Genomic DNA, 14,103 nt, shown 5'->3' with positions numbered 1-14,103 from the left:
GGGGGGGGGGGGATGGTCGTGACCGAGTCTCTGGCTCCGTAACAGGGTGATTTGATTGGATCTTAGAAGTTGTAATGTTAATTTACATAGCAGTGTATTTATTCTACAACCCATCTGCTCACAGCAGAGGGTTCAGGCTGCATGATGTAGTGAATGAGAAGGACTGTAATCAGCTCTCGCTAATATGGAATCAACGCCGTGTCACGTTGAATCTCACTGTCCACAACAAAGTTGCCAACATTATGTTTTGAAGTAATAATCTCACACATATTTATGGAAATCTTACAATGATCGTGATGCTAATTTGGCCTATTGGTTAGAATGAGTAGCAGTCAACCAGAAGAAAATTCACCACCGTGACATTAACATGTGATCGATGGAAAATCTAAAGAACAGGGTAGGATGTTACAAATCCCGCTCCATCTTCTGAAGAGCCTCTGATACAACACTTGCAGCCCCCATGAGTTATTTTTTTACTATTTTATTTACCAAAATCATCCAAGATGTTCCCCCACACCTACAGGCGCTGTAAAGTGGGACATCACTAGGGTTCCACGCTTTTGTTTCAGTATTTTTTGCTCATAATTTCACGATTTTTACCGAGGCTACTGAACATAAAAACATTTATTGTAATCCATATTGTCTTCATGCAGACAGACATTATGACCATCAGCTACTGGTGTTCAGTTATAAGTGGAGACGGCTTCATTGTCTGCCTAGAAAGCATTAATCCCTTGTTTTGCAGTGTCAACCATTTCCTTTCTATATTCGGCTAACGGACGTAACGAGCCTTCGTAGTCTTTTTTCAATATTCCACTGGATGTTTGCGTTGTTTGGCAACAGGTTTATTCCGCTTAGCTTTCCAGGTCTTTTCAGGTGGTTGTACTAACTGCCGCATTTAATTTTGCTCACAAAGTGCTTTTGGTTCCATAGCTGGTAATAAAGGCCTTTACATATGGGGGTGAAATGAATAAACAACACAAAAATAAGAAATACTATTCATACCAACAGTATAGTGTACAAAAACTGGAACGGTTGATGCCTGTATTTGCAGTGCAAAAGGTCAGAAAAATTGTACCTGCTTCGGAAAAAGTTATGACGCATTATTACATTTTCCGCTGTGTGATATTGAAGTTCTGTGGACTTGAGAGGCCTTTTTTTGAACCACATTTGCGTTTGGACAATGGCCGCCATAACATTTCCTTTCATCAGTCTTTTTCACTGAGCATCAGTGTTATAAAACACATCTGTAACTCAACCAGTGAAATGATTTCATCCTCTGAGAGACAAAAACTCGTAGTTTGCTGAAATACATACATTTTTGCAGACATACATATACTACATTCCCTCTACGGAGGCAAAGGGATTGAATTTGATTCGACTATTTTCATTGATGCAGAGTGTGATGCAGTCGCCAGGCAGGGTACTCTAACCTGCCTACAGCATGCCTGACCCACATGCATAATGACCGCAATAGATGTGATGATGATGCAGGTCTGATGCACTCAGCGGTGACGGGCTCATCTGACATGAATCTTTTGTGACCCCTGCACATAAAACACAACAGAACAAAACAACAGAGTTGTGCGACATAAATACGGAGTGCATGTTGAGAATCGCATGTATTACCTCGGCGTGATTAATTAAAAACATCACTACTGGAAAACACTTAGAAGTACAAAGGTCTTTCAGTTCATATAGAGTACATACTAATGTCTCGCATACATGCATGTCTTATAGCTGAAATGTAGAACTCAAATACTTAGTAAAGTGATTAATGTACACTAAACACTATACTAAATACTAAAAATATACTGACCAATCTGTTTAAGTAAAGTCTACTTGTTTATGTAATTTGTTGTTTTATTGACATTTTTGTAATATCTACTGTACGGTTATCTGTTTTTGACTTGAGTTATTAAAATACAGAAATAATCCAAATGTGCCGGAGATGTTGGCCACCAACCCAAAACCAGGAGGTAAGTGAATATTGGACTTGCATTCATCAGGTGACCAGAAACACAACTTCAAATCAATGCTAGCGTAGCTTCCAAACAGGTTTTAGAAAAACTGACTCAAAGTATGATAATTAGCAATGGGTTATTGCATTTTCCTAACAATAGATTAACAATTTTACCTAGAATTCCCACATTTAACTAAGCACAGTCCAAATATTCTGCAGTAGATTAAAGTCTAGCTGGTTACCCACAGTGACAGTCACATGTGAGGGACATGTCATTACTTTAACTTTAAACGCCCACATGACCTACACTGAAGCCTGCAGGCTGCACGAAAACACAAACGTTATTTGCACACCGGTCAGCCGCCACCGCCCACACACCGCCCATATCTGGGTCATTGTTCAGCGATCTTTCATGAAACTCGATCCATGCTGATGCTTGTGGGTCAGATTAAATAGTGGCTCTTCTGGCTAAAAAGTGTGAGCGATGTAAAGGTTATCTAAAGGTGTGCTGCTGAATGGATTGAAGGTATTAGGTTTTGTTCCAGGTAGCAGCATGTTTATAGCTCAGGCCTTTTTATCCTTACAGCCTTGTCTCAGGAGCAGAACAGCAGGGCACGAACTATTATTGAGTAACCTTTATGTCTCCCGCACAAGGGTTTTCCTGTGAACATAATGCTCTACAAAGCCAGACATGTATACTGTACAGCAGCTCCACTAGCTTTAAATGTCTGGCTCAAGATCTTTAGACAGTATTGAGGAGAATATTACTCATTTATTTTAACCTCCAGAAAATGCAAACATTGGTGTTTCTTTCCCCAAACAACGAACAACCATATATAAATAATCTAACAATGTCAACATATAACAAACACATTTAGATGTGTTCGGAGAGCAACTTGTATGAAGTAGTCTGTTAGATGCTGAGTCCTTTAGAGCAGTGAACGTCGAGTGGCGGACTGAGGAAGCTTCTCGTCTGACCCACAACAGATGAATTCACTGCGACTGCTGCAAGTGCAGCCTGTCGAGGTATCGAGAAATCTCAATTAGAAATAATTGATAAAAAGAACTAAATTGCTTATTTTTTTCATTCTTTACACGGTATCTCGTGATGATTTTATTACCTATGCCATAAAGTTCCACTAATATGCTCATGATGCTTAAACTATCTATCAAACCTATAGCAGTCCCTCTTCTATGTTGTACATCAATAACTTATATTTAAGGAGTTCCCTTGTGTGAAATTAAGTGATGAGTGCACTAGAAACTTATTTATAAATCCCAAGAATTAACACAAATTACATTAAGGTTGATCAATAAATTTATTGATTTTAGATTTATGTCCTGGCAAAATCTGACATTTTTTCAATCAAAACACACAAGTGACACTCATTTCCGCAATCCAGTCTCCTAGAAAGTAGGTGTAGTCTCTCATCTGATCGTTGTCGCTCCGGGTGGATGGTTGGCATACAATGAGCAGGATTTTTGACACTGAAGGCTGTTTTCTGCGGCCTGAGTCTGGTGTGCGGTGATGCTTATGCAACAAAAGCACATCGGTGAAGGGAGACAGATTGTGGTTGTGATTATTAAAGTAAACATGTCATGTCTTATTCTTTAGGGCAGTTTAAATATTTAATGCTTTGATAGCTAACCTTGGATGAATGAAATGATTGGATGGGCTTAGCATTGGATTTATTGATGGCTGTCATAAAGTAAAGAGTTTCAATAAGTAAAAACTAAACTAAAATACATTTCACCCACCAGCTTTAACCAAGGTCATTACCAAAAGGCTTAACTGAGTGCCTAAACACACAAATGTTAAGCATGCTAAGTTTGCATTCAAAATCAATATATAGGGATTTTGCTTCAAATTTTTTTCTTTCTGATTATGTTGATAAAAGATGTAATTCGGGGGACATTACTCTCTAAACAGCAGTGTGTACAATGTGTGTGTGTGTGTGGTGTCGTTTTACAGTTTAGGTCTACACCTATACACTGAGTTCAAGTTATTTTGTTTTATTGATTTAGTTTTCTGCTTTATTGATCTATTTAATGTGAATGTGAACTGTGCCGAAAAGCTGAGTCTGCACCTTTTTAATGAACACAATGATTACAATTTTCTAAACTGCTGTCGTACTCTCATTTCCTCATTTGATCTTATTGCTTTGCTCTGCTTCTTTTCCCGCCTGTATGATCATTCTGCGGTTGCTGGTAAGATTCCTTCCATCTCACGTGTTGATGCTGAGTCTCTCACCTCAGCCCTGACTTCATTACTATCGATTGCTACAAGTGAGGCCGTCCTAAGAATCCGGGCTCATTTCGATTTTTCTTTTTTTTTTTATCGTCACATTTCTGTATTGAATGGATCTAGAACAGGCATTTTCTTTGAGTAGTGTATAGGTATGGCTTTTATTAACGAGTGTGCATTCTGTGTATGAATGCTTTCAACTCTCCATGTTTCTGCGTCCCCAGAAAACAAAATGGGGTAAATAAGAAATTGGTCACAAAAAACGTAAACCCTCCTCCACCACCTCATCATGTCCCCCTGCATAATCTTCATCTTCCTTCTCTCTCTCTATTTGTCCCCATTTTCCCATCATTCAGTCTTTCTCTCTGTGTGTCAACCCCCCCCCCCCCCTCTTGTCTTCATCTTTCTCTTTTTCCCACCTTCTTCTCAGCCAGGGCATCCCACAGGTTGCTGCACTTATCGCCTGTCACGTTGAATGCTAATGGAGTAGAGGTGGCGTGAAAGGAAGAGGGAGGTGTGTGTGTGTGTGTGTGTGTGGCGGGGATGAGAAAGACAGAGAAAGCAGGAGAACGTAGGACCTCAGGATATTTTTTTCAGGGGGTGGGGAGAGAGGACCTGAGCGATTGAGGGGAGGGATGGAGGGATGTGACGTGAGCGAGCGGGAGTATGGAAACTGATGATTGCAGGCAGAGCAGTGTTGGATAATTATGCTCTCTCTCTCTCTCTCTCTCTCTCTCTGTCTCACCGCTCCACATCCCCGGCGATGCTGCTCTGACCAGACACCGCAAAAACAAACACCATTCACATCCTCATACACTGACGTGCAGCAGAGAGGGCTGCTGCTGCGGCTCCTTCCTCTCCTCTCTTTCATGAACAGATACTCACACTCCAGCTAATTACAAACTCCCACTTTTGCCTCGCAGTTGACAGAAGACCCAGAGGAGGGACACGGCAGGCAGGAATGTGACTGAGGAGCTTCATCTGCAAACATCTGCCTGGAGGACTCCTCCCTCATCCTCTGTTGGTGGTAAACCCCAGCTCTGCAGCAGGTGAGCTTCATGTTGATACCACGTCTCATTCATGGTGCTGTGTGGTGTGTCGCAGTGGCCACTGACTACCGAATCTGTGTATCACTGCATCAGTGGTGTCTCCGCTAAGATCTTCTGTCACTGTGGTGTAACAGCACACGGTCCACGCTGAATGCTGTAGGACTATGAAGCTGATCTGGTGATAGTGTGCAAATGGATTCTGGTTGTTGAAAGGATGCCAGTCGAGTGTTGTGTGAGGATGCGCTGCAGCAAGGCAACCCGGGAAAGAGCGGGAGGATCAGTGCAGTGCACAGCAGGAATACACTGCACACATCAGTGCCAAATTAGAGATGTATTCAACTCTTTGGAGATTTAAGATGAAGAGTCTCTATCAGACCCTTTTTTCTTTTTTGCCCTTCGGTGCAAAACATTAAATAAGACCTTGCAGAGAGTTCTTCTAGTTTCAGCTCCAGCGGCAGATCAAAGTTTTTTGCGAGGGAGGCTGATTCCCACGCACCCAGCGTGTTCGCACTGAAACACTGGTGGCTGCACATTGCGTTGACTCCCTTTTTTTTCCATGTAGTCTATATAATAATAATAATAATAATAATAATAATGACGCTATACCCTTCATCATTTATATAGCTTTTGTTCACGGAATTGCCCTTTCCTGCAGGGGTTCTTCAAGGTAAAACGTGGCACCGCGAGGGAGAGTTTCCTGCTCATGTATTCTTGCATGGATACACACACACACACACACACACTTGCATGAACACAGACACACTCTGTACACGCATGAGGCCAAACCAAATGAAGACACATTTCTACCTCACTCAAAAGCACATCAATGTATATTATTTGCATGCAAACGGAGACATCCATCCTCCACGTGAATGAGCATGACCACTTGTTGATCCACGGTTTCAGTAATTGGGGCAAATGCCTCGCTGGCGATGTAACACACGCACACACACACACACACACACACACACACACACACACACAGATGCCTGAGTGACTTCTACACAAACATACAATTAAGCTAATCACACTTGCTCAAGAGGGAAAGTGAGGTCAAATAAATCTTAACAGCTGTGATGTTGTCTTGATCAGTACAGTGACACGATTCTGTGTTGAGCCGATAAATCAGCTCGACACTTGGCTTTTATCAGATGACAAATATCGGTGAGTCATGTTATCCACCCAATGATATGATGGAGGATCCTGTAACCTGTAAATCCTGAAATGGATTTAAATGTTTTCATTTACACACTTGGGTGATTCACTTGATTGTTCCGTATTCTGCCTTTGGTGAAGTGCATCGTTCTGTCTCAGTGATGGAGAGGTCTTTGTGGGGCTCAGGTTCCATCTCTTTGGAGACATCTTCCCGGATCCGTTCTTCATATAAGTCTATAAACCATCCGTGATTTCATCGTCTCGATTGTTGGTACACTCACGACATCTATTGCACGAGGGTTCCCTTCTCTTCCTGAGGTTTCTCATAATCCGAATCGAGTGTCTCGGGATATGCTGAACAAACTGAAAAGCCCATTGAGGCAAATTTGTATTGTGATATTAGACTATATGCATTAAAATGACCTGAGTGCTGTTTTAAAAGCTTAGGACAAAAATGCAATTTTAGAACCAACACTGGCTGCTTCTAATTTACCTCCATTGAAACAGTAAATATTGGACTTGCTTCAAAAATGTAATACCAGCCAACAAAAATGTGATTTAGCTTGAACTTGATTGTGTTGTCATCATAACAACCAGTCTGGTTCGGAGTGACCTTGCATCAACCTATCAGTTGAGCTGACGGGAGGTTTTTTGCATTTCCTATAATGAACTTTTCAGTTTTTCTATCCATAAGAAGGTGTCCATGTTTTTTCTAATGATGGTGTTTTCTTTACGCTGGCTTTATCCAACACTGGCTGACAAACATGAATGTCAAAGCCTGAAATGTCGAGTCCTTGCAACAGCTCGATCAAGAGACAAAGGGACATTCTGGCATTTGGTCTTTTTTGCGGGGCGTTGAGATTAAAATTGCAGAAAGGGAACATATGGCATATATGAGATAGATGTATATTTAGTTTGTTGTATGACTATCTTGACTTAACTAATTTTACACTGTAACGTGTGATATATCTAAAACAGCCAGCAGGTGTCGCCATCTCTCCACTAGGGGGCTTGTATTCACGCTTTCTTGTCAAGTTTGTCAGAAGACGAACGGTAGACAAGAGAAGAGTGTAACGCTGGAAGCAGGCACCCTCAATAAAATATTAGTTTAAACTGTATTTAAGGTGACATTTCTATTGTAAAAGCACACATTGTTTCAGGAAACTGTTGCACTTGTTCGCTAAGGCTAGTAGTGATAGATTGTAAGTCGTTGATAAAGCCGTTATTAGCATTAGCCTAACAAGCTAACCCGTTGGTTGATGTGACAGCATGTTTATTTCAGTATTGTTGTCTAGTTTAGACATTATTAAAGAATTGTTATGTATCTCTGTATGTATTAACATATCTAATTATTTACAGCCTTGAGTTATATTAATAATTTACACAATAGAATATTTATAATATATTATAAAATGCATATTGTTGTAATTATATAATATATTACAATTATTTATATTATAGTTATTTATAATTTAATTCATATTATATATTATATTATATACACGTTATTACTATTTAATAGGAAAAAAGTATGAGCAGTATTTCTGACCTTTTTACGACGCAGAAACAACCGCAGCCTCTGACTTCAAACAAGCGTCTCCTTTTTACCTGCTTTGTCTGACGTCTGTTGTTGTTCTTCCAGCGTGTGACGCCCCGCTGTGTGCTGCTGCCCGGGTAATGCTCTGCGGACGGAGGTTCGAGGCCTGAACACAATGAGCAGCCAGGACACGTGGGTCACACTGACCCCAGCTGAGTTCGCCCTGCTCCAAGAGTACACTCAGTGTGAGTAGGACAGCTACTCTCTGTTTGTGTCTCACTGTGATAAAGACGCTCTGTATTTTTCTAGGTGTCTCTATGTATGTGTGTGTGTGTGTGTGTGTGTGATCGTGTTCTACAAAGAAGAGTAACCAGGTGACATGGTACTTTTCTTGCAGCCCCAAATCAACATCTGCTGGTGCGAATATTGTTTCACCTTAAATTTCATTATTATCACCCGTTATTAACTTTTTCATCTGATAAAATGTGACCGATTTTATTTTAGATTATGTTAGCATCTGTGTTAGCTACTAAGCTAACAATTTATCAAAGTGTGATATATGAAGGGGGTTGCTTGTATAGTGACAAAACCTACGGAGAATGATCACACCGATCTGCATTTCCTCTCATCTCTATGGAGAGTTTTAGGTTCTTACAGCTCATTGTTTTGGTTTTACTGATCAGCCCTGTTTCCAGCTGTTTTTAACAACAGACACATCCACTGTACACGCCCGACCCAGCACCAAACATTGTCAGATAAACAAAATGAGTGACTGGCTGGTGAACATAGTGGAGCAATTAGCAGCTAAAGAGACGAATATTTCCAAAAACAGAGCAAATTTTACAAGGGCATTGAGGAGACCTCCAAATGACATGAAACAGGTAGAAGTAAATTTTCATTGCAGCTTACCGGCTTTTTGGCTGTCATCATTGTGTGTGTCAGCGAATGAAAACATTAATTGTGAAATTGTTATTTTTGTTGGATAAAAGAGATATTCAGAATTAGACAAGCGGCTGCTTTTACTGGATTCTCTGTGTGAGGTTAACTTTGAACCATTTGCTGAGTGGTTTGGTTGCCACACAAAGTATTTCCAGATCTCATAATGTTATCTCAGTTAGAGGAAGTAGAGAGCACTACACAGTTCATCTTCCTTTAAAAGGTATTACATACTTATTGTTAGTGTTTTCCCTTTTCACTTCATTGATTTGGGTTTTATGGAAAGTTGTCATGAGTCTGATTTCTGCTTTCATATCTCCGGTGATCCTCCTCTCACTTGGGGACACGTTAACAGATCGAGACATGAATTTTCTCCGACAGCATCAATCCACCGAGTTAACAATAACAGGAGTGTTCCTCTGTCTGCTGTACGACTGCAGCATAAATCAATATACTGGTGAATCTCAAACATCTCTTGTTCTTCTAATGATGAAATGTTGACGTTTCACAGTAATTGCAGGCTGCTTCATGTTCCGTCTTGCTGATGTAGTAAGCTGAAGCTGCTGAAGCATTTAATCTGTGTGTTGCCGCTTTAGCTCTGAATGATTCATTCGCAAACTCCAACAAATGGCTCCCCTGCTTACTAGACTGTGCTCTGGACGCCCGGAGTTTATGTTACGCTCCGAGATGTTGACACATTTCATCATTTGAAATGGTACCAGGGACGGAAAATATGACGATACCTGGCAGGCTAACCTTTGTGCACCACCTACTCAACGTTTTTTTTTTGGACAGACTTTGAAAGCAGAAGTCACGGTAAATCGTTCGGAGGCAGACAAACAATGGAAGTAACCGTGGACCAGAGATGGAGTCGTTAGGTGTCCCTACTTTTTTAGAGCCTAAGTGCTTTTCGCATCATGGCCGACACAGCGGCGGGATTCATCTCAGAGCTATTTTCGGTGTCAAACACGACATCTTCGAGGCATTTCAACCGCTGCACCGAGTATGAATCTTAATAATGAATGCTTTTCTCCCTGGATCTCTAGTTTCACTTGATAATGACATCTCTCCCTTTAATCTGCTCTGTGCCTGGTGACAACATCGTTCCTTAAACTCCCCTGCTACGCTCAAGAGCCAATCAGGTTTTTGCTTTTTTGGTTTTCCGTGTATTTTTGTGTTTGTGTGTTTTTTTGTCTTTTTTTGGTGGGTGGCTGAGGAGTTTGACGAATTAAACCAAATGTTCCAGGGAGGACAGGCTTAACGCTGTATCCTGAATTTGTGTGGGAATAAAAGGCGGAATAAAATAAAAAGTGAAGCAGCAAGAAAGAACTAAAGAGTCTCGGTGTGTGTGCACGTCTGCGTGCACGCTAGATGGCTTTGGATAATCATGTTTCAACGAGCTCGGGGCGACTCTTTGTGCGCTGTGCAGCTACAGGTTATAAAATATCCCGTTCTCCAAGCAGCAACAATGGGCATCACATTGCCTCACCTTCTCTCCTCATCTCGCCTCCTACTGTATCTCTCCCTTCCTTCTCATTAGAGTGAGCCGCCGCACGCTTTCATAACATTTTAATAGCTGTGCGCTGAGTCGAGCACACAAGATCTTACTCACAACAATTAGTTTCTATTTAACTGATATAATTGCTAATGGCCATATAGCAGAGTGCTGCTTCACAGAGGGAACATTCTTTTACTTCTAAAGGTACAGAACGTCTTCACTGTGTTTGTGAAACTAAACAACATGGAATAGGTCTTGTCCTCTGATTGCCGTGTGCCACACAATGCTTAAATCATTATAGCCTGATTGAGAAAATATATTGTAATTCAGCCGGGCATGTGGAACGTGACAGCCAATCAGTGGATTCATAATCACCCTGCCACGTAATGGTTTTGTGTAGGCGGTGCGCTAATATAGGTGGTCAATAATGATGATGACACACTGCCCAATGGGAAACAATTATTTCTACTCACTGTTGGTAAAAATGCCTCCTCAGAAAATCAAAGGTCCAGAGCCATTAGCGCAGGAGGCGACGCAACGTTACGACCAACAAAAAAGCTGTTAAGAGGAGCTGAACACAGAATGAATGCATCAGGGAACACTTTTATTATATCTTTGCTCTTGTAATATTTATATAACTTATGTGCTGCTACCTGCCCCGTTTGCACTATTGTATATTTGCATGTTTTATTGGTGAATATCATTATGTGTATTGTGTGTACCTTTGCTGTACTTTGTCAACTTGTTCTCATTCGCAATGTGTCAAATTCCACAACTTAATCATTGCTCCATGGCGTCGGACAGCAACGCATGGAGGAACCCTTTAATGTGTAAATGCAACTCACCGGGCTTTCAACTATCTCCAATGTAAACACACCTGTATCATTATTAGACGCTCAGGGCAAACAAACACAGGACTTTTATCCAGGAGACCACTGTTCGTGTCCTGCGAGAAACTGAAAGTGGACGTTGACATTTTGTCAAGTCACTTGCCAGTCGTCACACTTGTATATTGACAATATACAAGTGTATATTGTCAATATACACTTGTATATTGACACGTTCAATAGTGGCGCTGGTGGGTCACGGTTTAAAGCTTAGCTGTGGTATTTGACACATTGGGGAGACAATGAGTTGACTTGGGAGAAGCCGAAGACAAAGACATAAAATCAAATCTAATGTAACACAATACTCGTCTAACTAACACAAATGTGTAAAGTCTGATATTTTAACACTGATGAAAAGCAAAAACAATCGGTGTTGTATTTACTCAATCACACACTAACATTTATGATACAGTTTCACCAAGTTTAATGATTTTGAAAAGAGAAATCTTTCTTTTCTTACCTGCAAGGCCGAACCTCCCAACACACCTGCTGCTTATCAATCAGTGACATGCTGTGCAATTTCATGAGCAGCAACCTTACCTCGCGGTCCCCGGCTGCTCCATTTAGATCATGGCAGGTCGGAGAGCTGCTGGGGAAGCAGCTGTGATTTTACAGGTGAGAGACCAGGTAGCTAATATGGAGCGCGAACTTAAACAAGCATCCGTGTGAGAGCTGAACCAGGCCCTCCAGTGCATCTGAGAAAATGGTACTTCTAATTAACTTCTGTAACATTTAGAACCTGGTATCCGCAGCGCAGCAAATTGATTGAGCAGCGGGACTCATAAACGCTCTGCAGCATGCAGTAATTATCACAGAAAATCTACATCTGATCGAGTTATTTTGGTCCATAACTGAGTGCGAAAACAACTGACCAGATTTCTTCAAACATGTGATATAAATATAATATATTAAATATTATTATTTATTACATTTTTTTTAAACACCAGATCATTCTTTAAACAAGTTGACTTGATTTTAAAGTGTCTATAATCAAGCTTAAAAGGAGAGTGACTGTATGTATGCTAATGCTTCGTATTTGCTAAATATGTCGGCTAACAAGTTCACCATATCAATTTAAAAGATGATAATCTGTCAGTGTTTACAGCTTGTTTCTGTTGTCCACAAGTTGTCAGAAAGTCCGTTAATGCAAGTTTGAATCTTAATAACTGGCCCGAATTCAAATTAGCTTCATGGCTATCGTTAGCTAGTTGTTCACCTTTCAATATCATCAATGGCATATCTATGAAATGGGATTTGTATGTCTACTTCACCAGTTTGGGTAATAATACACATATTTGCTTTCTAGAGAGGGAGAAGATTGATACCACACTCCAACGTATGGAGTTAGCCTAGCTTAGCATAACGACTGGGAGCAGAAGCGGCTAACGTTAGCTTGGCTCTGTTCAACTTTCAGAAATATGCCTCTAAGGATGATAACGTGGTGGAAAGTAACTAAGTACATTTATATATGTACTATACTTAAGTAGACCTAATTTTGAGGTACTTGTACTCTACTTGAGTATTACCATGTTAACCACTTTATTCTTTTACTTCACTTCATTTCTGAGAGAAATATTGTTACTTTTTACTCCATTACATTTATTTTTGAATATTAGTTACCAGGCACTTTGCAGGTTCAGATTCATACAAAATATTATCAATAAATACATAATGATATACAAATATATGCTAAAATAAGATTACATATCTATCTTTATGAATTCACAAGATACCCAGCAGTGTATAAGTAGACATTAATGCGTTAAAAATTATAATATATTTAACTATTAATAACCAAGCAATTAAGTCCTTTATGATGATTTATTTCATACATGTTTGCCTGTTAGCTAACCTGTTGCTAACAACTGTTGCTTGTTATACCTGCACTTATTGAAGATTTAGATTATTTTCCTTTCCAAGGGCCCAAAAGCAGCAGTTTCCCCGCCAAACTTTCCAAACATAAACCGATCACAACACTCAAACACCGTAAATTTATTTCCCTCAGACTCGACCAAGAAGCTGAAGGATGTGCTGCAGGAGTTCCATGGAGATGGTGTTTTGGCTAAATACAATCCAGAGGAGGTATGTGCCGTTTATACTCTATTATATAACACATGGTTTATAGTGTTTTGAATCCAACTGGGCTAAGAGCCCCCGCACACCTATCTGCATATTGACCTTTCCGTGTCTGGTTGTTATTTTCTGTTCTTCTATTAAGAATCTTGATTTTTATTTTTATTTTGTTTCGTTGGGGGGGGCTTAAATAAATTTGATTTTACAGACGATTGAACATAAAACTGTGTTTTATGGTTATATCATTTTCAATTCCTCTGCTTCGTTCACACCTTTTTTTCAAAGAATATTTCGACACACATCTGAACTGTAAGCTGCCATTTAAGCATGAAAAGTAATTGTATATCACTATGATAACAGCATTTCATGGTTCGATTTTTGTTTTCTTGCTTTGAAAGTTGCATGGTAGCGTTATTGGTCTTTGGAGAATAACTATTTTCTCACTACATTTAACAGTCAGTTTTTAGTATGTGTTTCTATTTGAAGACAATTTCAGGAAAAGGCAGTATTTTAATAACAGGATCTCAATTTGTAGTATACAATACGCTATTTTCGATCCACTATGCATGCATCATTAATTGATCCATGGCAGTTATAATAACCTTTGTATAGTAGAAGTCAATAAAGAGAGTTAGTCACCGTAGACCTGCATTCACAGACATCATGTCTTTGTGATTTTTACATGCACAGGTGTAATAAGGATATTTAGCACACACCTGCATGATACATCCATGAACATATTGGGTTTCTTTCTTTCTAC

The 14,103-nt window shown here is 40.0% G+C and overlaps 1 protein-coding gene across 2 annotated transcripts in view; it reads left to right on the top strand.

The window, feature by feature from the left end:
* Positions 1-4,808: 4,808 nt before the first annotated feature.
* dgkb (diacylglycerol kinase, beta) overlaps positions 4,809-14,103 on the top strand; it is a 64,550-nt gene continuing 55,255 nt past the window's right edge. The window contains exons 1-3 of one of the 2 annotated variants that reach the window (XM_031867531.1): positions 4,809-5,257; positions 8,055-8,194; positions 13,276-13,352. In XM_031867531.1, coding sequence (XP_031723391.1) covers positions 8,125-8,194; positions 13,276-13,352 — 147 coding nt within the window. In that variant the 5' untranslated portion in view covers positions 4,809-5,257; positions 8,055-8,124. The remainder of the gene's footprint in view (positions 5,258-8,054; positions 8,195-13,275; positions 13,353-14,103) is intronic. The other variant, XM_031867530.1, reaches the window with a different exon arrangement.

This window comes from Anarrhichthys ocellatus, unplaced genomic scaffold (assembly GCF_004355925.1).
Source record: "Anarrhichthys ocellatus isolate YVR2014 unplaced genomic scaffold, GSC_Weel_1.0 scaffold39, whole genome shotgun sequence".
In the NCBI taxonomy this organism is placed as follows: Eukaryota; Metazoa; Chordata; class Actinopteri; order Perciformes; family Anarhichadidae; genus Anarrhichthys; species Anarrhichthys ocellatus.
The sequence above is the reverse complement of the archived record's forward strand: the minus strand, read 5'-3'. Positions and strand labels throughout refer to the sequence as shown.